The following is a 24,687-nucleotide window of genomic DNA, read 5'->3' on the forward strand; positions in this document are numbered from 1 at the left end:
TCGGTTTTCATTTCAACCCTAATTTGGCACGCCTGACTCTACTAATTAGCAGCTCAGTGAGATCTACAGCTGTTGAATGAGGTGTGCTTCATCAGGGGTGGAGTGAATTCCTACAGGGATGGTAGATCTCCCGGAAGAGGGTTGGGCAGCCCTGATTTAGGAAATATTTGCTTACGATCTTGTGTGACCCTTGTAATTGTTGTGTGTAATTATGAAAAACGTGTTGCAAACCCATGTACTAACAATCATGAATAAACAATCATGAATAGCAATGTTAAGTGAAAAAGACTCAATGTGCATCACCCGCCCCAAATAAAATAAAAATTAAAAACCTGACTACACTGCATCTTGGCTCAACTAATGCAGAAAAAGTAATGTACCCCAAAGTACATCAAACACACAAACGCACATCCGCTCAAATCCTCCTGCTACTTAAAAATCTGCAGAGTCAGTCTCCCTCCCACACCAACTACGGCACTTAACTTCAGTGAGGTTGTGGCTGCGTGTATTTACGACCGTGAGTAGCGTTACCCTGACGATTGGACCTGACTCCTCTCCTTCCACTTCCCTCCTCCTCTGTGTAAGCCGCACCGCCTCCACAAAATGTCTGACTGTAATGCGATGCGATTTCTCTTCGTTCTGCAGGTCCCCCAAGAACCCCCAGCAGAAGATCATAAAGAGAGTAATCGCCTTGGAGGGAGACCTGATCAGGTGAGTGTGTGTTTGAATCCTTCTCCTCCCTCACTACCCGCCCCCTGCCCCCCCCCCCCCCCCTTCAAAAGCCCCCTCAGTAACCCAGCTGCGATGACTCGGATGCCTTTCAAATTTAATGACAGAATTAATGACAGGGTTGCCGTGGCAGCGTGACTGAGACCCTTTGTAATATTTTTTTTCACATTATGATGAATGTTTATTTATTTATTCAGCTGTGGCGCGATCCCGGTTCACCCGACTGAGCTGAAAGCTTTTCTGTCCGGTCGGTTTTGGTTTGGGACCCGGCTGACGTAAGCCGAATATAACGTGAACACCTGCCGTCCCTGCCTCAGGGTGTTGACGTTTCCCCCGTTGTCGTTAACAACCCTACAAAGGCAGTTAACTCCCACGTCCCGTGCCCCACTGAACTGCATTCATATGCGCCCTGCATACTCCACAAGTCCTCTCCCTGCCAGAGTACGCGCATGACGGAGTCGTGTTAGCAGAGACGTTCCTTCTGAATCGCTTGTGGAACACGCCATACCCCAGGGATGCACACTATGTCGTAAATGTATTGCCGTCGAGAGACAAACGTGTGATAAACACGTCGCAAAAGACCGCTTGACCTGCAATGAATACAATTTATTTAAATTGATGTTCTCTCGATTTCATTGGCTGTTCATGTGCAATTTGTTCAATAAAAGCATGTTGGAAATAGTAAAAAGGCTATTCAGTGTCTGGAGTAATTCATAATAGGCTATGCTAGCGGTGTACCTAAAGCAGAGAGACATTAGAACTGTGCACACTTCAATATTTGTTTATCTATCCCGAGTCATGGCAATATTCAACAACGTTATCGCATATGGCGTATTTTCCTCATATCGCGCAGCACTAGCGGTTGGAATGGCCGTTTGCGGAGCCGGTGGGTTGTGACACTGCTTCGCCGCGGCATTACCTTGGAGAGCTGTCATTTTAGGTTAGGAGATTTGTTCACCAGCCGCCGAGTTCTCGGTTCCCTGGTCACACTTTTAATTACACTGTTTAGCGTGGCAATCCATTCAGGAAACTCTTTACAATGTGCAAATTACGGGCCAAGCCACCTCTTCTTTCCAGGAGGAAATTAATTATTGAAAAGAGTTTGAAAGGTTTACTTGCTGAACTAATAAAATGCCACAGCGCCACACGAAGATGCGTCTCATCGCACGCGTCGCCCAGACGACCATAAATCAATCTGATATGTTTAATCTAGCCACACAGAGCGCCAGTGCTTTCCTTGAAGATGAATCCTCTCAACCAATTACGATTGATCTTTCAGAAAACAGTGGCAGGAGCCAGGGAGCTTAGAAGGTCCCGTATAGTATATTCAACGTCCTATAAAAATGTTTATGGCCTCCCCTCGTGAATCAAAATTCCAGGAATGCACTGTCAGTCAAAACCAGGCTCAAGTTCACAGCACCACAGATGTACGAGTAACGCTTATATGCATATGTATAGGGCTGGGATTACGAACCAGGGAGGGTCGTAAACCAGGATGGAGGGAGTTGTTTTCAAAGGTAGCCAATCGACAGTCTCTCTGTAATGTTTCTGGACCAATCCTGCCTTGTCCTGGGCGGTGATACTGTCACATTATTTGTTTAATCAGGGAACGGCTTTGTTTGTTGTAGTTTTTCTTTTTTCTTTTTATTTGGCGTGGGTTGCTTTTGGTTGGTGTGAGAGTGTGAGACAGAGCCTGGAAGCGTGTCTCGAGCCAAAGACGTGAGAGTTGGCAACCCTGGGTGCCATGAATGTATTTCCTTTTGACACTTTGTGTGATCATAAACACTTGATTTATTAGCTATTCATGACATTTAGTGCCATGCGCATTTAACTGCGCCTGAGGATGGAAATATGACACACACGCACGCGCACACACACACGCACGTAAACACACACACACGCACACACACACACACACACACACACACACACACACACACACACACATGAATCCTAGTCCAATGACTAATTCATAGACAAATCAGGGCTTGGAATCCAAGTTTTATAGCTTTTTAGCTTTAAAATGCAATGCAATTATAGCTTTTTTATTGAGTTATTTATTTCATTCAGGTTACTTGCTTTTTATTTCAACGAGCCCATTGTGTCAGATTACTCCTGCAGACTTATTCAGGCATAATGTGAACATAATATCTCAGTTTACTCACTTGCGTTCGATCTACTGCACACAGCTTTCAGCCCTTTGTACAGTAGTTGTGATTGTTAAATTCGCTTGCTGTTGTTTGTCCTTGTAAGTTTCGTTTGACAAAACGAGTCTGCTAAAGCTGAATAAATGTAGAAATGGCTCACTCCTTATGGTGGAGAATACTCTCTCCCTGCCATTGATTTGATTGCTGAAAAGGCTTTCCAAAATGAGTTCACAACATTAAAATGCTAACATGGTAGAATTTGTTTTTCTTTTTTCTTTTTTCATGCATAAAATTGAAAACAACCGGGCAAAAACAGAGTTGCCAATTATTTCTTCTGGTCGTGTTTGACTTCCACATCTGGAATGATGATCCTAGCTTATTAGCACTGTTTTCAATTAGCATCCAGTCAAGTTATTTTTGGGGCAGTAATGCATGATGTAGACATTCAGCTCATTCCATTGGGAGGTCTCTCCTTTATTCAGAAAGGGGGTAGAGACAGAAGGCTCTATATCCCTTTAATTAAAACATGATTTGCGATAAGTCCACTCGAGGAATTGGCTTTGATGGTCCTCTTATCCGCTAAAATGAAATCCCGTGAGAGGTTATGGAGTGCTCGTGCTGAAGGGCATGGGGAAAGGATGGAAAATTTAGGATAAAGAGGGAGTGTGCGTTTCTCTCATGGTAAATGTGCCTGGGCAGTCACTCAGTCTCTCCCGCTCTCCTGACGCTCTGTCAGAGCCGGGCGGACGGAACCGTGCACCTGGGCTGTTCATTTTACCTGTCAGACCTGACATCCCAGTTTCAATTCTCTCTCCATCTCTCTCGCTCTCTCTCTCTCTGTCTCCCTCTCTCTCTTGCTCTCTGTCTCTCACCTGCTTCCCCCGTTTCTTGTCTTTTTCTCTTTCTGTCTCTTTCACTCTCCATCTCTCTTTCTCTCTCTGTCTCCTCTCCATCTCTCTCTCTTGTCCTCTGTCTCTTTCTCTCACCTGCTTTCTCTCTTTCAGTCTCTCTCATCTCCCTCTCGCAGTCTCTCTCTCTTTGTCGCTCTTTCTCCCTCTCTCAGTCTCTCTCTCTTTGTCGCTCTTTCTCCCTCTCTCTCTCTCTCTCTCTCTCTCTCTCTCTCCTAGAGACTTCCCGTTCCTCTCCTCTCCCCCTCTCTACCCGCGGCATCTTCACACTCCATTAAATCTGTTTTAAACACCAACACAACAATTCACTTTTAAAATCGACACTGACAAAAAAAAAAAGATAAAAGAAAAAAGAAAGCAAGGTGGAATGCATATTGTACAGCGCAGCAATTTCATGGCTTTATGGAGTAAGTGCCTGTTTCAACCTGCCCAACCCCCCCCACCCCCCACTGCGATGCAGGGCTCGCTGGCCTGGAATTCTTCCCACCGCAGTACCATAATAAATGGAATTCTGTATGAAAATCAATGGAACCTTCGGAACCATTTTTCAACAGACGGGGATAATTCCGAGACTTGTTTTCCGTTCCTGTTTTGTTATTGATTTCTTTTCTTTTTTTTCAAGTTTCATTCAAGTTGTTAAATATACTTCGTAAAATGTGCTACAAACAGCATAGCCTGCCACCTAGTATGTTCTGTATTTGTTTTTCTTGTCTTATTACACTATTGTGATTTTCGTTATGACAAGCTTTAATGTCTGAAATATTACCCAATATTAATAGTGTGTTTTTGGCCGTAACTAACACTATACACAGACTGAGTCAGTTGTTGATTTGATTCTGTTTCTCTCTCTGCCTCATATGGCTGCGGATGGAAAGCCAAAGTGTGATAGACGATACTTCCAAGTTCTATCTTTGATTTAATATCGATCGTTCCTGTGTTTTGTCCTGGGCTGGAGAAAAAGAACATTTCGCGGTGATGCAAGCAGCTGGCATACAGTTCAAATTAAATTTGAATAGGACGGTCGCTTACACAGACACTTCTGACATTACTCACCTCGTCCGATTGATTTAGCGTCCGACAGGCTCATTTCGGCGAATAAGCAATCGCTGGCGTAGATGACATTCTGGCGACTGGAGCTTTATGGGAGTAGATTGAAATGGAAATTGTCAGGAGGAAATGGATCCCCTTTTAAAAGCCGGCGTCGGCCGTGGGGCCCTGAGCCAGCTGTTGTTTGGGGATATTATCTTCCGTTTTATAAAACAATGAAGACGCGACGCACGGTGTCTCGTTTCGCCTCGCAAGACTGCCTGGATTGACAATTTAGTTAAAATGCTATTAACTTTACACACATCCAATATGATGAGATCTCCGGCCGGCAGGGGATGCCTGAAGGAACATTATTTTACTTTCAATCTTTTTTCACACACTACATGGTTTTTCTCACTGTTTGCGTGGGTGAGTTCTTGCCCTGTATCACCCTGTTCCTTTTTTAGGGTCTTTGATTTTTATATTAATTTCATACGGGTTTATCCACGTATGTGGTTTTTTTTGGCTGTTGCCAGGCCAGTCGCTGACTAGGCGTTTATTGATTGGAGCGATTTCCCTCTACCTCGGAGGTTAATAAACCGTGGGCTTGGGTGTCAGGTCTGGTTTGTCGGAAATTAATGAAATTAATGAGAAGTTGTGTTCGACAGAGATAGGTAGTAAAAATGTTGCCAGCGTTTTAGTCCTAAATCGAAATGATTCCAGGAGTCTTTTCTCAAGCAGATGAGTTCACAGGTGTCTGGTCACATGACACTGCTGACCAGCAGCCCGGTTGGTCGCGACGGCGGCATTCTGTGGTGGTTGTCATGGTTATATACGAGCTGACGATTGCATTTCCCCCGCGAGAAGAGGCTATAACTTCAAGGCCTCGACGCTAATGAAATGAAGAAAATATTTCTGGGTTTTTTCTTTATAAAAAAAAAAAAAAAAAAAAAGCTGGAGACATATTTCTCGGTGGACCAGACTAAGCTACAATTCAAGATTGCCAAGGAAGGGCATTTGGGTTGCCTGGGGCAACAGTAGAGGACACCCAGCAACTATAGCTAATTCTGGAGGCATGAATACCATAGCGAGACATAGCATCTCATATCATGACCAACTTTTGAAATTGTGCAAGAAAAGACTGACATCTGAAAATGTTCTCTTTAATAACAAGATAACATAAAGGTTACATCCTTTAATATATCTGAAAAGGTCTTACTTGTCCTTGCCACCGAAAGCTGTATCATGTGAAGTCGCCCTGCTGAAAATACCAGCTAAGATCAGCTGGGAGTCTAAGATGTTTTAAGTTGTGTTGTCGACACTTCTAGTGGGTCATAGCTGGTCTCTGGCTGGTCAAAGCCGGGGAAAGTTGGTTAAGGTGATAGAGTAAGGTGGTGGTCAAACTGGTGGACTAGCTATCTATACAGGCTGGTCAGCTGGTGAACTAAAAGTCTTAAAGTGTTTGGCATTATTAGTAATTACACTCACTGAGCACATTATTAGGTTCTCCTACTTATTTATGCGATTATCTAATCAGCCTATCATGTGGCAGCAGTGCAAGTATAAAATAATGCAGGTATGGGTTAGGAGCTTCAGTTAATGTTCATATCTACCATCGGAATGGGGAAAGAATGTGATGGAAGTGTCTTTGACCGTGGAATGATTGTTGGTGCCAGACAAGGGTGGTTTGAGGGACCGTTGGGGGTGGGGTTCGATCCCCTGACAGACAGCTGTTATTGGGGCTCATTTCTGGCCTAATTGGAGAATATGTCAGAGCGAACTTTTCTGAGTGGGTCTGTGTTCCCTCTGGCGCACGCACACGCAATGCCCCATGGAGCTGCTAGCCACAGCTGGCTCTGGAAGGATCCGGATATGGAACCAGACCGTGGGGCCCGTCCTCACACGAGAACAGCTGCTCAATGACGCGAGCCATCCAGCTGCCCGCGGTCAGGGCCGCTGCAGATGGAGGGGGCAATTGGGACACTTTGGCCCAAGTGCGGAATATGGGGCGTAACTATTGCTATGCTGTTAGAAAATGTATCTTGTCCTGGGCTTGAGGATTCCTAGCTGCGGCCCTGCCCTTGGATGCTGCAAAGCAATCATTTTACATTTTTGAAGCAAAGATTCTGCATGTTCTACACCTCTGACCATCGTTGACGTTTCCTTGTTCTAACATGCCAACCAGGGGCGGAGCGAAGGGCGGGACTGGCAGTGCGATCGCACCGGGGGCCCGGGGTGGGGGGGGGCCCTTGCTGGAGATGCGTGTGTCGGTGACTAGACTGTCGAGTTGTATAGATGAATCGAGAGACGGTCTTTGCTCATGCTAAAAATACCTTTCATTTGCATAGCATTTGCATCTCCCCCATGGTTACAAACCAATAATGTGTTTTTCATTTGTTTTAGTTTGGCAGTAGAACAAATGACTGACATGTTATTGTTGTAAGAGGCGGACAAATAATAATATTGGTTGCTTCTATTAATTATCTGCCTATTTATCTGTTTGTAGTTGTGCTTCGCGAAGGTTTGTGGGAAACTATCAGTTTTTGACGATCTGTCACATTATTGGCCTGCTTTGAACTGGGCTTGATCTATCACATTCAATTTTGTGATTGCCTTACTGTACTTCAGCAAAAGATAGAGTGCAAAAACAATGGAGAGAATACTTCAATATAAATCAACAGTGCTAGTGCAGCAGGAGTTTCGTCTTGTTCAGCAGTCTTTTTTTCAGTCATGCTCAATCCCGGATTAGCCCTTTAAAGACCGCAATTATGTGATTAGAAAGTTCTTAACCAAAAATTCTAACGTTGATGTAACGGACACTACTGGTGGCTCAATGTAATGGAGTTGTTGAACACTGACCTTTGCAAAATTTTGAATAAATATTCTGAAAAACCAAAGGGATAACGGCGATGGTGAATGTGAGTAATTCATAACAACAATGGGCTCTCCCCAGCTGAGGTTTAATATGCTTATTAGTCAGAAACAATTATTGATAATAACACATTTTATTTATTTACATATTAAGCATACTTGATATAAACTTTCATTGCTCATGAAGTATTCTTAAGCATAAATGAGTACACTACTATTTTTTTTCACATGGGCAGGATGATGACTAATTTATTTCCCAAATTGCGGTTGGGGCCTGTCTGTGCTGTTTAGCGAGCGAAGGCCTCCTCACGCCCTGTCCTTTAAGGCCCTGAAGCCGTCAGCACATTGCAGAGCAAATAACCTTTTCTGGATCCGACCGCTCCCGATAAAGATGGATGTCCGTATTTAAATGGCAGGCTGTTCGGATCGGGGCCAAAATGTATAACTTTTATCTGAGCCAGACTGGGTTTGTCACAGATACTCTGTTAGCGGAGCCAAGGAGACACACTGGGTTTTTAAAGGAAATAAATGTGATTATTTTAATAATAAAATAAATATATATATATATATATATAATTATTTCTGGTATCTTTCTTTTTCCTGTCATTGCATAATGGCGTATTTTAGATGATCTACAGCCAAACTGAAGTGCTTTGCAGGCAGTGGCCGGCTAATCAGCGTGTCTGGGATCCTGCTGAGTCGGCAGTACATATCCCACCCAACATTCATTTTAAAACCGCTATAAACCTTGGATGGAAATGCTCGGTTTTCATTTGTTTTCGTTATCGCCGCGTCTATCGGAGAGCTGGGTGGCACGCTCGCGTCCACGCCGGGTCATATTTCATATTCCGCTTACATGTCCCAATTTCTGGAGAACTTGAATTTATTGTGCGCTTTGAACTCACTTTTTCTTTACCCGGTCTCTTAATTTCCTCCGCTCCTCGGTGGTTGGCCGTTATCACGTAGCCATGGTTCTCAGCCTTATTAAAAGAATCAGGATGAAATTAAAAAGAAAAAATAAAGATTAATATCTGCTTAATACTTCTCTGGATCCGGTTCAATTTTCGTTTGCGTTGTTGAAGCTGCTTATTTTATTTTATTGTGTTTTCCTCCCGTAGCCAGTACCCAGTGTGTAATTGACGGTGGAGCTGAGATGCTAAGTTGTTTGATGCTACCGAGCGTCGCGTTCCCAGAAGTCGTCTCTTACAACGAGGCATTGCTGGCCAGGCTGTTCACAACTGTGCTCGCCAAATTTTTCAATCTGTTGTTTATCTAAATACAGCCATGTAATCATCGGCCTGTTTAACTGGATAAAAAATGGTTCTCCTCTGCTCTGTTGCTTTTTATAGGGCTGGGAAATAATTCACTAGTTCTTCCATACATTTTTTTTAAAATTATGAAATAATATCTACAGTACTCACATAATAATGTGCGGGGATTCACATTAAAATGCGTTGGGTTTTATGTGAAAACGCTTGGGCTTTACATTAAAAGAAATTGGGTTTAACATTGAAATGTGCTGGGTTGCACATGAAAAAGAGTTCAGTTTAACATTAAAATGTGCTGGGTTGCACATCAAAAAGAGTTCAGTTTAACATTGAAATGTGCGTGGTTGCACATTAAAAAAAGTTCACATTAAATTGTGTTGGATCAGCAAGAGGGTTGTTGGTCTGCTCTGATCCCTCCTGGAGTTATGCAGTGTTAAATTAACACTGAGCTTTTTACTCTGGGCTCTATAAAAATCTTATTAGTTTAATATCATTGATGTACTTTTATTCCTTACTCTTTCTACAATGTACTATTATTGCTGTAATATATTCTTCTTCCTTTTCTTTTGTCTTCTCCTCTCCTCCTCTTCTCCTCTCCTCCTCTCAGGACGATGGGGTATAAGAACCGGTACGTGAAGGTGCCAGACGGGCACTTTTGGATCGAGGGCGATCACCACGGTCACAGCCTGGACAGCAACAGCTTCGGCCCGGTAAGACCCCTCCACCTGCGCCCCCGCCCTGGAGGTCTGTAACCACTTCAGTTACATCACATTGCACAGTGTATAGTAGATGCTATCCAAAAGCGACTTACGAAAAAGTGCATACCGACGTCTCACATAGAATCCACAAACATTACGTATAGTACACATGGTAAATAGGCCAAGTAGGGTAATAAGGTCAGGAACTATAGTACCAAGGATACAAACACAACAGTCCTACATTAAACTACAAAGTGCATATAATTATAAATTAAAGTGAATAATAATAATAATACTAATGATGAGAAGACTTCTTAAGGATTTCTGTGGTACTTGGTTTAGATGACAGTGGTGGCTCTGTGTGGTGAGCACAGGAGCTCGTGATGTCGTGATGAATATGCGGGGCCTTTGTGGTTCTGGGGCAGTTACTGTGGCGAGCGTCAGAATCGCTCGACCCGCGGTGGAGGGGTATAAATCAGCTGTGCTGAAAGGTCACCAGGCAGCCACACGCGTTAACCTTTCTGGGCACTCCCATATTTCTTTTCAGGGAAAAAAGACAAAATGGGGAACTGCCATTGTCATGTTTCACAGGTGGTGACCTCCTCTGCAGACAGTCTGTTACAGATGTGTGAATATTTATGAGGATGAATACAAATCTTCATATTGCTGTATGTACACTCTGTGAGCACTTTATTATGTATGATGCTCTTCTGCATACCACTATTGTAATGTGTGGTTATTTGCGTTACTGTCACCTTCCTGTCAGCTTTGACCAGTCTGGCCATTCTCCGACATACTGAAACCACCCTGTCTGACACCAACAATCATTCCATGATTCCATGAGTCCATGAGTCACTTAGATCACATTTTTTCCCCATTCTGATGGTTGATGTGAACATTAACTGAAGCTCCTGGCCCATATCAACATGATTGTATGCACCTCTGCCATACAATTGGCTGATTAGATAATCACATGATTAGATCACAGATTTCTTCCCCATTTGGAAATTTGGTCTGAAAAACAGCTGAACCTCTTTTACATTACATTACATTACATTACATTATTGGCATTTGGCAGACGCTCTTATCCAGAGCGACGTACAACAAAGTGCATACCCATAACCAGGGATAAGTTCGCTGAAAGACCCTAGAGGTAAGTACAATTTCAACTGCTACCTGTACAACAAAGATAAGGACAAGGGGCTTTTTTTTTTTTTTTTTTTTGAACAAACAAACAAACAGAGCAAAAGTCACCAAAGTTAACTATCCGAACACATCTGCATGCCTTTATGCATTTAGTTGCTGTTAATGCTGATTAAATATTTGCACTAACAAGCTGATGTTCAGGTATACATTATAACGTGCTCACTGAGTGTATATCTCCATCTGGAACACACTGAGAACCCTTTCATTTATTTTCTTTTTGTCTTGTTTTAATGATCCATCACTCTTGACTTGCACTGCTGACTGAGCAAATCTCTGTACACTTTTGTAAATGTTCTGCTCTGGACGGACGGTCTGTATAGAGAAGAAATTGAGGTCTTGATATGGGGTGCACAGCTCCAGCCCTAGAGGGCCTGTATGTTCCATGGTTTCTATTTCAACCAATTATTTTACCTTAAATTAAATATGAGGGGCGACATGGCTCAGGCAGTAAGAGCAGTCGTCTGGCAGTCGGAGGGTTGCCGGTTCGATCCCCCGCCTGGGCTGTGTCGAAGTGTCCCTGAGCAAGACACCTAACCCCCAAATGCTCCTGACGAGCTGGTTGGGGCCTTGCATGGCAGCCAATCGCCGTCGGTGTGTGAGTGTGTGTATGAATGGGTGAATGGAGAAGCATCAATTGTACAGCGCTTTGGATAAAGGCGCTATATAAATGCCTGCCATTTACCATTTAAATTGTCTAATTCGGCTCTGTTCTGATTCAGTGGGCGACACGTTTTCACCCAAGACTTGTGCAGTCTCCTGCTGTAGCCTCTGTCTTCATCAAAAATGTCTGATGGAATAAACGGACCAGCCAGTTAAATCACTAAGAGTCCTGCCAAGGATCCGCCCTGGTTATGAGCCTGTGGCCTTGATCATACAAACAGAGGTCAAGGGTCAAAGGTCAAAGGCTACAGGAAGACTGTGTATGTCTTGAATTGCTCACTTAGTGGTGAGATACAGGCAGAACGGCGAGAGGTGAGACCGGTCTCCCTCCCTGAGAGAGACGTGAGGGGGTAAACTGCTGATGATGGAGGGGTCCTGTCCCAGCATTGTCCCCCGGGGGAAGAGAGAGATGACAGGAGATTCAGAGGAGTGTCTGAGTCTGAGGGGGGGAGGAGAGGAGAGCCACAGTGAATGTCCCGGACACAGCAGGGTTTTAATCAGGAACCATCCAGAACTGGCTGGTTAGGCCCCGCCACCCCACCCTGCTGCTGGGACAGATGACGTGGACACTGCACAAAATGTTCTACTCTCCAGCCATGAACAGCAGAGAGATCTGTTGAGACAGGAAGTTGGTTTAATTACCTTACTTGTACCTACACAAGGTACAGTGTAGTTAAAGCTTTGTTAAAGCTCCCAGGCAGCAAAGCATTTTGCCTGACAAAGAACCCTTGAGCTAAATAGGGTTCTTCTATGGAATCACAGGGTTACTTCTGGATTTACTGTGCATTTAAAGGAGAACCCTTTAGCTGGAACCCTGGGTTCCTGGCATGTTTTACTGCATGGATTTACTGTGAACTGCAACGGAAAGGGGGATCCAGACCGGCCATTCTGAGGAGTCAGTTGACGATCCGTTAATTCCTCGGGAGCTTGCAGGAAATTGCATTCATTAATGTTTTCAAGGTTCCTGTTGAGGAAAATTCCATGGAAGCCCAGTTTCTTTGCCTTCTCGAAGTAACAATGGCTGGCCCAGATTCAGTAAACATTTGCTGTGCGCACGCAAACCACTTCAGCCCCTGTGGTACCGGCTGGAGATGTTTACCGAGTTTAAATGCTGGTATTTTCAGTGTATTAGACATCACAGAGACCAGCATGCTTTTTTTTTCTTTTCTGACTGTGGCTCAGACTTTTTGAGTGAGTGTATAATCGCAGGCCATCTGACAAAGAGGACATTGAACATTAGAGTGGATTACCAGCAAATTATAACCTTATGAGGCCTAAGGAGGTTTATCAACCCCAGCCACACTTGCTACAGGCTGTTTTGGGGCATCTTTTTTAAGGGACCCCCTTATGTGCAACACATTTAAACATGATCACAAAAACGGGTCATGCAGAAATTAGATTGGTTAACAGTTTCGGAAACGTGGAGTCAGTTGGCCCGACACAAACGCCATGACCGACCTCAGTTCTGTACAGAGCACACATTCTCAGATGGCTGTTCCCAGGTCCGTCTGTTTGTTATCTAACCCACTTATTAATCTAGCCTATCCCGGTATGCATTGGGCAAGAGGCAATACACCCTGGACGCGTGGTCAATCCATCGCATCGCAGGCACACACACCAGTTTAGACTCTCCAATTAACCTAGCCTGCCTGTGTTTGAGCTGTGGGAGGCAATGGTGCTTCCCTCTGCACCACCGTGCCACCCTGTTCCAAAGTCCCCCAATTTAAATCCATTTGCTCCAGGATTAGATGAGAGTTTAAGGCTGTGCAGATCCAGCCAGTCTCTGAAAGGGAGCAGCATCGCAGGAAACAGATGTTTGATGAGCGGCAAAGTTTCGGATGGGGCGTCTGAGTGACTCATCCTGTCAAGGCCATGCGCGGTCACGTGGAGGAACCTTCCGGGCCGTTCTGAATTCAGACCGTGCCAGTGCTGACCGTCTGATCTCTCGCTAGCGGACCCTGGTGGCTTCACTCGTGTGACCTAGTTCTTCTGTTGAGCTTTGCCTGAACTGCCGTCCTCTGACTCACGTCTACTTTATATTAGCCCTCCTTGCAGACCTGGGTCAAATACGTAACTGTTTTGGATTCATATACTCGGTTGCAAGAGCACTAGAGGTGGGTATATCATAGGTTCCAATACACCAGACAAACTCAGGAAAGCATAGAAGTAATTGAATCCAAAGCAGTTACGTATTTGACCCAGGTGTGTGCCTGGCAGGCCTCTCAGGTGATTAGCCAGGATGAGAGCGTCTCATCACTCACTAGCGCCCCCTGCTTGCTGATCCTGTGCCAGCAAGTTAATCTGTTGAGCTTTACCTGAAGATGGGCGACATGGCACAGGCAGTAAGAGCAGTGGTCTGGCAGTCGGAGGGTTGCCGGTTCGATCCCCCGCCCGGGCTGTGTCGAAGTGTCCCTGAGCAAGACGCCTATCCCCCAAATGCTCCTGACGAGCTGGTCGGCGCTTTGCATGGCAGCCAATCGCCGTCGGTGTGTGAGTGTGTGTATGAATGGGTGAATGAGAAGCATCAATTGTACAGCGCTTTGGATAAAGGCACTATATAAATGCCAACCATTTACCATTTACCATTTGAAGAGTCGCCCTCTGACTCATGTCTGTGTGAGCGCTCCTTGCAGACTATGGTGTGATAATAAGCAGTGGTTGACATTGCGGTGTGATAATAAGCAGTGGTTATTTTTATTTTATTTGTCCAGCGACTTCTACAGAAAACTGTCAGAGAGGCACACTGTCGAATAACAGAAGGGCTAAAAAAGGACAAGAGCTAGGCGTGAACCCCAAAATAGCAAGCACATGAGGTAAAAAAAAAAAACTCCCCAGTGAGGAGGAAAACCCTCACGCGGTGGCGAGAAAAAAACTCCCCGATGGGAAGAAATCTCCGGAGGAGCCCGGCGATAGAGGGGGAGCCCATCCTCCGCAGGCCGGCATGAATGCGGGATATGTGTGATTGAGCGCTCCTAATGGGGAGAACAAGGGAAGAACCTTAAACGCTGTGGTTGATGACTCTTCGTCATTTCAAACATCGGCTTCGTTTTGTATATATGCGCTGGCCTCACCCCAAATGTGGTCTGTCATGGATGAGCAAATAGTCTTTGTTAGGACAGGACCCAACACAAAGCAAAATAGAGGCTTTTTTTTTCTTCTTTTTTTAATTTTCTTTTTTTTTAAGTGTTTCGGTTAAACGTTTACCGAACATTAGCATAGGAGAATACGGAGATAGGGAGGGCAAACTTCACAGCACTTTTAATTTCCAAACTGGCTGCTCTGCTGATAGGTTCAGACCGAGCCAGCCAGCCAAACCCCAAATAATTCAGGGACTGTAAATAATGCATGAGAGGAATCAGGGAGAACAGCACTCAGAATGTTCAAAAGCCGACTGTATGGTTGAAGCCAAACACACCCCGTGCACTGGTAACCTGCCCTTTTGGTTTGAAACTCACTTTCTTCAGGAAGACTGACCTAACGGCTTAAATAAGAGCATATATTATAAATGTGCGACTTTATGAAGTCTCGCTGTAAGAAACCAATAATAATTCTGCGGGTAGACTATTTCAATATTGTATCTGTGCATGATCCCAAAGAAAAAATAGGTTCTCCCCAGCGTCTATGGTTTTCAATAACAGTACTTTCATAAGAGTACTTTAATAACAGCACTTTAATAAAAGCATATATTTTAAATGTGTAACTTTTTCAACTTTCAGTAAGAAAAGAATGATAATTCTGTGGGTGGATTATTTTAATATTGTACTGTATGTGCTTGATCCCAGACAAAAAGGATGCACTCCCCAGTGTCTATGGTGCTCAAGAGCACTTTCATAACTGCCTATGTTTTTATATAATTGTTATTCAAATGAATACAACAGGGTTAAGCATTACTGATAGTATTATTATATTTTATTCTGTGTGGTACATGACATTACGGTCTAGTTAGAGGAGAGGATGAATTCCACACATTAGGAAGTATTTTTCCAAACAGGGAGGTCACTGTTTGGAATAGCTTGCCAGGTCATGTAGTGGAGGAAGAACCTCTGGGGGTTTTCAAGGCTTGAAAGGGTGCTAGATGCTATCTAGCTTTTAGGCAAACTAAGAATTAGGTACACAGTGGTAGGAAAAGGTCGGCATTGCTGGGGTGAATGGCCTGTTCTCACCATTGTTATGTTGTGAGAAAAATGTAAATGTACATCTTTACTTCTGGTTGTTGTCTTGCGTGTGATAGATTGTGGAATTGAGGATTCATAGCCCAGATGAGCCATTGCAGGTTTTTGCATTAGCTACATTCAGATGAGGCTGAGAAATTGATATTTTCTTCAGCAGTGAAAAAGTTGTTGTGCTGATGGCAGTCTTGTATACCTGCCGCGGGTGGGCAAGCCAATTAGAGAGCAACCACCAATGAGAATCTCTGTTTTCAGGTAAACTTCTGCAGCATACTGAACTCAGGGCAGAACATTCAGTAAACAATATCAATTTTAAATATAAATGGACAATATGAAATATATAGATAAACAATACTCTTTTTTCAACCTGTGATGCATGCATATGTAGGTCTGCGTTATTTTTTACAAAAAACTTTAGCTGATTTCTAGCTGTGTGAATGCGAACATTAATGAAAGGTTAGGGCAGTGTACCAGCAATGGAAGTAAATAATGGTATTAGCACAAACCCCAGAACAGCTTTCCGAAGATTCCAGATGAAAGGGCGAAAGAGTAGGCGTAACAGTCGCTGAAACGTGTTTTAGACATGAGAACTCATGACATTAAATGTTATTTAGCTAACGCTTTTATCCAAAGCGGCTTCCAGTTGATTAGACTAAGCAGGGGACAATGTGAGGTTAAGGGCCCAACAGCTGCACAGATCTTATCGTGGCGACACTGGGGACTGATCATAACCGCTACGCTGCAGGCGGCCACAGGCTGATATGGAGATACTTCACTTTCCTTCATCTCCAACTGACAAAATATAAAATGTCTCCTGGCTGAACCCTGTAAACTGTGCCATTATTTAACATGTGGAATGAAGTCTAGAGTGCTAGGGGGTGCTGGGGGGTGCTGGTTGGTGCTGGGGGGTGCAGGGCGGAGGGGCGGTTGATGGGGGGTTTCAGCCCAAAACGGAAAGAGGCCTGTGGAAGCTGAACGTGTGAATTAGTCCCCCCCCCTCCCCCCTGCTCTTATTTCAGTTGCTCCTCACTGGCTTTGATGAACAAAGTCAGTGTGAGTCAGCTTTGTCAAATAAAAACAAGCCCTTTGATAGTGTGTGTGTGTGGGGGGGGGGATCCAAAACGAAAAAAGATCCACACAGCTGTTGGGCCCTTGAGCAAGGCCCTTAACCCCAAATTTCCCCTGGGGGGATTGTCTCCTGCTTAGTCTAATCACCTCTAAGTCACTTTGGATAAAAGCATCAGCTAAATTTCTTACATGAAAATCGAAGCTTGTTTAATGCTAGGAGTCATGCACTGTTCAAACATCCCAGTGGTTGTCAAAGCGCAATTATATTATAGTTCAGTGATTCGAGTTATCTGCTATGTTTTTGTCCACTCTAGAGTTCAGTGATTTGAGCTATCTATTGTGTTTTTGTCCACTCTAGAGTTCAGTGATTTTAGTTATGTATTGTTTTTGTCCATTATAGAGTTCAGTGATTTTAGTTATGTATTGTTTTTGTCCACTCTAGAGTTCAGCGATTTGAGCGATCTTGTCTTACCAGAGGACATCAGAGAGGCAGAGGAGAGAGGCAGAGGAGAGAGCGGAGGAGAGAGCGGAGGAGAGAGCGGAGGAAGGCGTGTGATTACAGAGAGGGTGTCATGCGAGGAACCCTCGGGAGTGTGTTAAATTATGCCACCGCTCTCCTGCCTGGCTGCAGGGACGTGTGCTCCCGCTGTTTTAAAATAGACCGCATCAAACGCACTTTCATCATCAGAGTGCTCGCCTCACGCTAAAGCCAAAAGTCAAAATCACACTGACATTTTTATAATGTGTGTTTTAGGCATTTAGCTGACGTTCTTATCGGAGGTGCCTTACGCAGCTTTTTATTGTTTTATACGCAATCCATTCATATGCCCGTGTGTTTTACTGAAGAGACTCAGGTTAAGTTACTTTGCCCACTGGGAATCAAGCTCCCAACCTTGGAGCTGTGAGCTGACTTCCCCAAACGTATTATTGCACTGCGGAAGACCAGGATCCACTGTTGCTGTGCTTCAAAGTGGCAGAAACAGTGGGGCGCTCAACACTTTCTCTTGCAGATGGATATTTATTTATTAATTTTTTACCCCTTCAGATACACAGTTTGGCAAGTTCAGCAGACAAAAAAAAACAAAACAAAATTTCCGAACTTCTGCTTGTGAAGGAAAAGTTAGTTGAACTTAAATTGTTTGTGACTCAGGTGAAAGTTTAGGTGAAATGTTGTCTCTCTCAAGTAAACAACCTAAAGAGAGGAGACAGCCAGGCAACCCGTAGATAAAGGGAAGTGTTTTGGTTGGCTCATGTGCTGTCCATCAAAGGAGTAGCACTACGTGCACATTGCCAGCCAAGTCATTCTGTTCTTTCACTTTACACATAAACAGCTCATTTCTGAAATGGCCATTTTATATATTCATTTTTTTAACGACAGCGACAATCTGGGGGAAATTATTCGTTTTTTTCCCCTCCCTCCAGGTTTAGATAGCGCTTGTAAGTGAAGTTATCATAATTAAAACTCTGATCTAATTTTTGCTAATTAGCGCAGAGAGGCGTTTAGCCCAGCAGTGTTTATCTTGCCGGGTTTGTGTGTGTGTTCATTGATTACATTGTCTTTACGGGACTAAACAGCGAGATGGATAACGAGCTGATGACCTGGGGGAGACCTGCTTTCAGGGCAGCAGGATCAGTGCAGCAGAAACAGTGCAGCAGGATCAGTGCAGGAGGATCAGTGCAGCTGGATCAGTCAGTGCAGCAGAAACAGTGCAGCAGAAACAGTGCAGCAGAAACAGTGCAGCAGGATCAGTGCAGCAGAAACAGTGCAGGAGGATCAGTGCAGGAGGATCAGTCAGTGCAGCAGAAACAGTGCAGGAGGATCAGTGCAGCAGAAACAGTGCGGCAGGATCAGTGCAGCAGAAACAGTGCAGCAGGATCAGTGCAGGAGGATCAGTGCAGCAGAAACAGTGCAGGAGGACCAGTGCAGCAGAAACAGTGCAGCAGGACCAATGCAGCAGAAACAGTGTGGCAGGACCAATGCAGCAGAAACAGTGCTGCAGGACCAATGCAGCAGAAACAGTGTGGCAGAAACAGTGCTGCAGGATCAGTGCAGCAGAAACAGTGCAGCAGAAACAGTGCTGCAGGACCAGTGCAGCAGGATCAGTGCAGCAGGACCAATGCAGCAGAAACAGTGCAGCAGGACCAATGCAGCAGAAACAGTGCAGCAGGACCAATGCAGCAGAAACAGTGCTGCAGGACCAATGCAGCAGAAACAGTGTGGCAGAAACAGTGCTGCAGGATCAGTGCAGCAGAAACAGTGCAGCAGAAACAGTGCTGCAGGACCAATGCAGCAGAAACAGTGCTGCTGGAACAGTACAGCAGAAACGGATCAGCAGAAGGAGCAGTGCTTCAGGAACAGTGCTGGAGAAAAGGTTCAGCAGCAGGAACAGTGCTTCGGGAACAGTGCAGCAGGTACAGTGCTGCAGGTGCAGTGCAGCAGGATCAGTGCAGCAGAAACAGATCAGCAGCAGGAACAGCGCGGCAGGAACAGGGTGGCGTGTCAGGGCTGTTTAGCTGCTGAAGTATTGTTCTTTTCCACCGAGCAGCACTGGCTTTGGAACAGAAAGGCAGGTATAGCCAGGTTGCTATTTTTGTCCTTGCTTTTTTTAACATGAGCATTCGGTTGGTATGAGAGTGGTCTGATCTTTTGCTTGAGGGTGAGATTTTGTGCGAATCCACTGTCCATCGCAAAAAGGTGATTTTAACACAAATGTGGGCTGGTAATACGGACACCTAATTGTTCATGAATTCTTATGTCAATAACTGAAAATAAGCATGTGGAGTGTTATGTCCTCAATGATGCAGCAACTGACATGCGCATGCTATTGACATAAGTATTCATGAATCTCTTTGTATGAATTATGACTGGTCCACATAGGGCTAATGAAGGACCATTCATAGAACTGATCACCTAAAATTATATATGAATCTGTCATAAAATGGTGACAAAATATTTGGGTAAATATTTAGTATAATTATTAACATTATACTTGTAATTATGGACAAGAAAATAAATAGACAATGTCAAGTTGATCACAGTCACAACATGTAACACAGTCTCAAATGTTTCATCAGCATTCATTCTCCATCTCTTAGCGATCAATAATCCAATCGCATCAATGCAGTTCAGCAGTCAGGGTTCTCGGGAGAGATACATTGCCTGGCCGTTATGGTGTCACTACCTTGCCCAGTTCAAGTGAAATTCCGATTATGTTTTCTGTAGACGCTGACCCGAGAGCAAACGATTTTGCTCACTTTACAGAACCTCTGTTTAATAGTTAAGTGGGATACACCGTGGCGATAATGAACCTGTCTGTACACAGGCAGCTTTCAAGAACCAGGATCTTTCCTCGAAGCCTCGGTCTGTTCAAACAGAACAGAGAGTATAAGAACTCCATGTTCCACTGTGTGAAATAGCTTGCCGGGATATGTAGTGGAGGCAGAAACACTGGGGTTTCAAGACCCGCTGCTAGATACTATTTATCTTTTAACTAAGCAGTAGGTACACTTTAGTGTTAGGAAAAGGCGAGCATTGCTAGGCTGAATGACCTGTTCTCGCCATTATGTTATCTTATATTATGTTCTGTTATTAAAGATGACTGAGATTTCATGAAAGTGTGTAGCATGTAGTATTTATCCCTTCTCTTAAATTTGCCTGCATCTGTGTATGTAAATATCCTGTAATGGGCCAACCGCAGAAGGTTCTGGACGGCCGTTGTATTTGTTATTGTTAGTAGGGCAAGAAGCCCCAAAGGTGAATAAGCTCATTATTGTTTTTGTTTTTCTCATTATTCTTCTTAGTTTTTCTGGATTACCTCCAGAAAGGATCATCCAAAATGTAAAAACTTTCGGAGGTAAATAGGGACCCATTAAACATGCTCATTCGGACACAAGCGGTAATATTAGCCCGTCAATTTAAAAAACGATTTTTAGAAAATTCATTTAGAAAATCACCCATGTACCCCACACATCTGCAGTCTGCTCAATATAACATCTGTTAAATACTCTCTTAAGATGAGTCTCTCCTAATGTTCCATTATATGTATCGTATGAATTTTAACTTGATATGAAACCATGTTTTCAGTGTATATTTCCATGTGTAGCGTCATACAGCAGTGTTTTTAAATGGGTAGTTTGTCATGTTTGTTCTACCCGCATTATAGGCATACAGAGAAATTGTGCATTTGTTCATCTACATTTTGAATAATTCATACAAAGGAAAAGTGTCTCCATATGAGTATTACATAGTTTGGGCAATTTAAAAGAAAAATATTGTAAAGCATTTTAGTTATTTAATATATTTCATATTTAATATGGAGTATACTCTGTATTATGGCAAAATATGTTGAGCTTGCTGTATTTAATTTATTGATTTGTGCAGACAAGCATAGACACTTCACACTGTAGTTGTAAGGATTGTGTGTGCATTGGTGATCTTTAGTTAATTTTGTCACCTAAAATAAAAGTATGAATAATTTATTTGCACATGTGCTGGGAGAATGAGTAAATTATCAGGTATTAATCCTTTCCTACAAGATCAGTGCACAGGCAGGAGTGCCTGCCTGAACTGAAGGACTCTAATGGAGAATCATTTCCAGTCATATAGTTTAAATAAAAAATAAAGAACATCCACATTTTTAACTTAATAAATGTAAATTGCCCTATTTAATGTTTATCCTGCATGAGGAACTAGGGAAATGAGATGATGCTTTTCTCTGCTGGGTGGCTGAAAAATGATGACCACTGGTGAGGCAGTGATTAGCATTACTTAAGATCTCTTTAAATCATTCATCATCCGGCCATTTTATCTGCACTGATTTTTATGTAAAACAGTGAAACGACATAATCAAATAATCATACACTCCAAGCGGTGATTTTTTGACACTGTAGGGGGACAAAATAGTTTTTAAGATGGCGTTTATTCACTTACTTATTATGCTTGGCCGCGTCTCCGTTTACATCAGCAAACGCAGGGCTTTTATCCTCAGAAACAGTCCGCTGAGTGGCCTGATGATGAATTTTTAGTACTAAAGGAGAACTCTTTCCTCTCCTTGTCCTCTGCAGCTCCACGCACTCTCCTGAACACGCTGTGTTCCTTCCCAAAAATAGCTTTAATGAGGTCACATATCTGAGCGATGACATCATGTTCTTTCAGACCTCTTTAAAAAAGGTCAATGATGTGGCAGTGAGGGGCAACTGTGAACATGAAGATGAATATTAACGCTCTGATATTCAAGTGCGCCTCAAACGGCAACTGAATGCAGAGCTGAGTTATTAACCTGTTAGTAAACGGTTTATAAACGTGTTATTAATCAGGGAGTCCATGTCTGAGTACTTACACAGATCACTGTGCCAGGGTTTTACATTTCAATTTCAATTTAAAAAAATATCCCTGATATGGTATAGTAGGTGTGTTTGTGTGTGTGTCTGCATGCAAGTGCATGAGTCCTAGTTACATGTTACATAGAAGAAATGTAGGATTGTGTGCACATAGAACTACAGTGCGGGTGTTTTTCTCTTTTGCTCTGATAACAGATTGTCATGACACAGTTGGGGCAGTGACAAAGATAGATAGATAAATAGGTAGACAGACAGACACTGAAAGTGTCTGTGTACACTTGCATCTTAGTAGCACAAGAAAAAACAGCCAAACAAATTATAGTAGCATAAAGTGATATACGTACATGATTCTAACATTTCTATGAGTTATCACAATGAGTGTTTTTCTTTTAATGTTTTACATCTTTCGTTTCGGTAATCACAGAACGCCCTTGAACACAATCGGACAGTCATTTAATTTCATATTTTTCCAGGCGCGCGGCTTCGAAAGACGTTTCTAGATCTGGTAATAAAGCACACACCTCCCAGGTCTCTTTCTATTACTGTTGTGCTATTACCTAAAACACTGGCGCTGTTCCCCCGGGACCGCCAGGCAATGGGAGGGAGAGAGTGAGACGTTCCTGCTCACTGAACTGCCAGCTAATATATCACAGAACAAATACCTCCATCTCAGTAATACAGTACGTTTCAGTATACTCACCCGTGTTTCCAGCTTTCCTTTCAGTCACGCGTACTGGAGACATGTCCACCCAGATTGTGCTCGGCTTGTGTGTGTGCGCCTGTGTGTGTGTGTGTGTGTGTGTGTGTGTGTGTGCATTTGTGGGTTTGTTTTGTGTGTATGTGCAGAGATTTGAGTGAATGCATGTGTGTGCCTGCTCAGGTGTGTGTGTGTCTGCATGTGTGTGTGTGTGTGTGTGTGTGTGCGTGCCTGTGTGTGTGTGTGTGTGTGTGTGTGCATTTGTGGGTTTGTTTTGTGTGTATGTGCAGAGATTTGAGTGAATGTATGCGTGTGCCTGCTCAGGTGTGTGTGTGCCTGCTCAGGTGTGTGTGTGTGTGTGTGTGCGTGCCTGTGTGTGCGTGCCTGTGTGTGTGAACATGTGAGAATGCGTTAGAGGAACACTGTTCTGCGGATCCATTTTGAGGACCCTATGCATTTTCCCAGTTCCCGCGGGGCAGTTCTGAAACTGCTGTGCTAACGTTGCATTGGAATGACCCGCAGTATGTGTCATACATCAGCCTATATGTCTGTAAATGCAGACAAAGCAAGAGCGAGCACCAAGACAAATTCCCAGCATCCTCTGGGACTGTGAATGAGCACTTTGAGCCAATCGGAGGAGGGTACTGGGTACCCCTATTGTGTTCCTGGGTCTCTTGGAACTCAACGTGGTGACTGTGTGTGTGTGTGTGTGTGTGAGTCTATTGTGACAAATAATTGATATATATTCTGCTGATATGGCAAAATGGCTTGTTGAAAAAAGTTGTATTGTGTTTTAAATACACATATACACTCAGTGAGCACTTTATTAGGTAGACCTGAACACCAGCTTGTTAATGCAAATATTGAATTAATCGATCATGTGGCAGCATAAGTAAATGCATAAAAGCATGCAGACGTGGTCAAGAGGTTCAGCTGTTTTTCAGACCAGATGTCAGAATGGGGAAAAAATGTGATCTAAGTGACCGTGGAATGATTGTTGGTGCCAGACATGGTGGTTTGAGTATCTCAGAAACTGCTGCTCTCCTGGGATTTTCACAACAGTCTAGAGTTTGCTGAGAATGGTGAAAAAAAACAAATAACTTCCAGTGAGCCGCACTTCTGCAAGCAGAAAATTGTTGTTGTTGAGACAGGTCAGAGGAGAGGGGCCAGATTGGTCGAAGCTGACAGGAACGTGACCATAACGCAAATAACCACACATTACAACAACGCATCAAACTTCCAAGTGGATAGGCTACAGTGGCAGAAGACTTAATGAAGTCTAAAAACAAAAGTCTAAAAGATACCTAATAAAGTGCTCACTGAGTGTACATACTCTATTTATATTTGTTATATTGTATCAAGACATAATTTCTGTGGCTGTAGTTCAGAATTTTTCCTCTTCGTTTTGTTCTCGGAGGAACTTGGTCCGGTTAACCTGAACTGTCCATCTGACATGGAACCTTGTCCTCTGATTAATGTTTGCGCTGGAGGTAAAATAAGACTAAGAGGTCCAGAACAAGACGGGCATCCCCAAGCACCGTCCCAGAGAGCCACGGGGGTTTGTCTGCTGGTGTTCGTTTTCACCTTAAAATGTGCACCCAATTGCCGAACCTGCCGAGGTGCATAAACTGTGTAATCAACCACTTTATTTGACCAATTAAGTTTCGGAGTATCATTAAAACCCAGCGGACCCTACAGCTCTCCAGGCCCAGGGCTGTGAGTAGGGATGGTTATGGAGACGGTGTGCTGAAACTATGGAGTGTGTTTGGCTGCTGTAGCTACCTGGCTGAGAGCCGGCAGAAAGCCTGGGGGACCATGCAGCAAACTGAACACGGGCAGAACACTGGCAATAATTCTGGAATCTCTGGACAGCTGTAAATAGTGCATAGGGTCTGCTGCC

General features: G+C 43.7%; 1 protein-coding gene across 1 annotated transcript in view; it reads left to right on the top strand.

Annotated features, from left to right (window-relative positions):
• Nucleotides 1–24,687, top strand: part of immp2l (inner mitochondrial membrane peptidase subunit 2) — a 213,876-nt gene that overhangs the window by 182,804 nt on the left and 6,385 nt on the right. The window contains exons 4-5 of the mRNA XM_061252672.1: nucleotides 646–711; nucleotides 9,557–9,659. Coding sequence (XP_061108656.1) covers nucleotides 646–711; nucleotides 9,557–9,659 — 169 coding nt within the window. The remainder of the gene's footprint in view (nucleotides 1–645; nucleotides 712–9,556; nucleotides 9,660–24,687) is intronic.

This window comes from Conger conger, chromosome 8 (genome assembly GCF_963514075.1).
Source record: "Conger conger chromosome 8, fConCon1.1, whole genome shotgun sequence".
Lineage (NCBI taxonomy): Eukaryota > Metazoa > Chordata > Actinopteri > Anguilliformes > Congridae > Conger > Conger conger.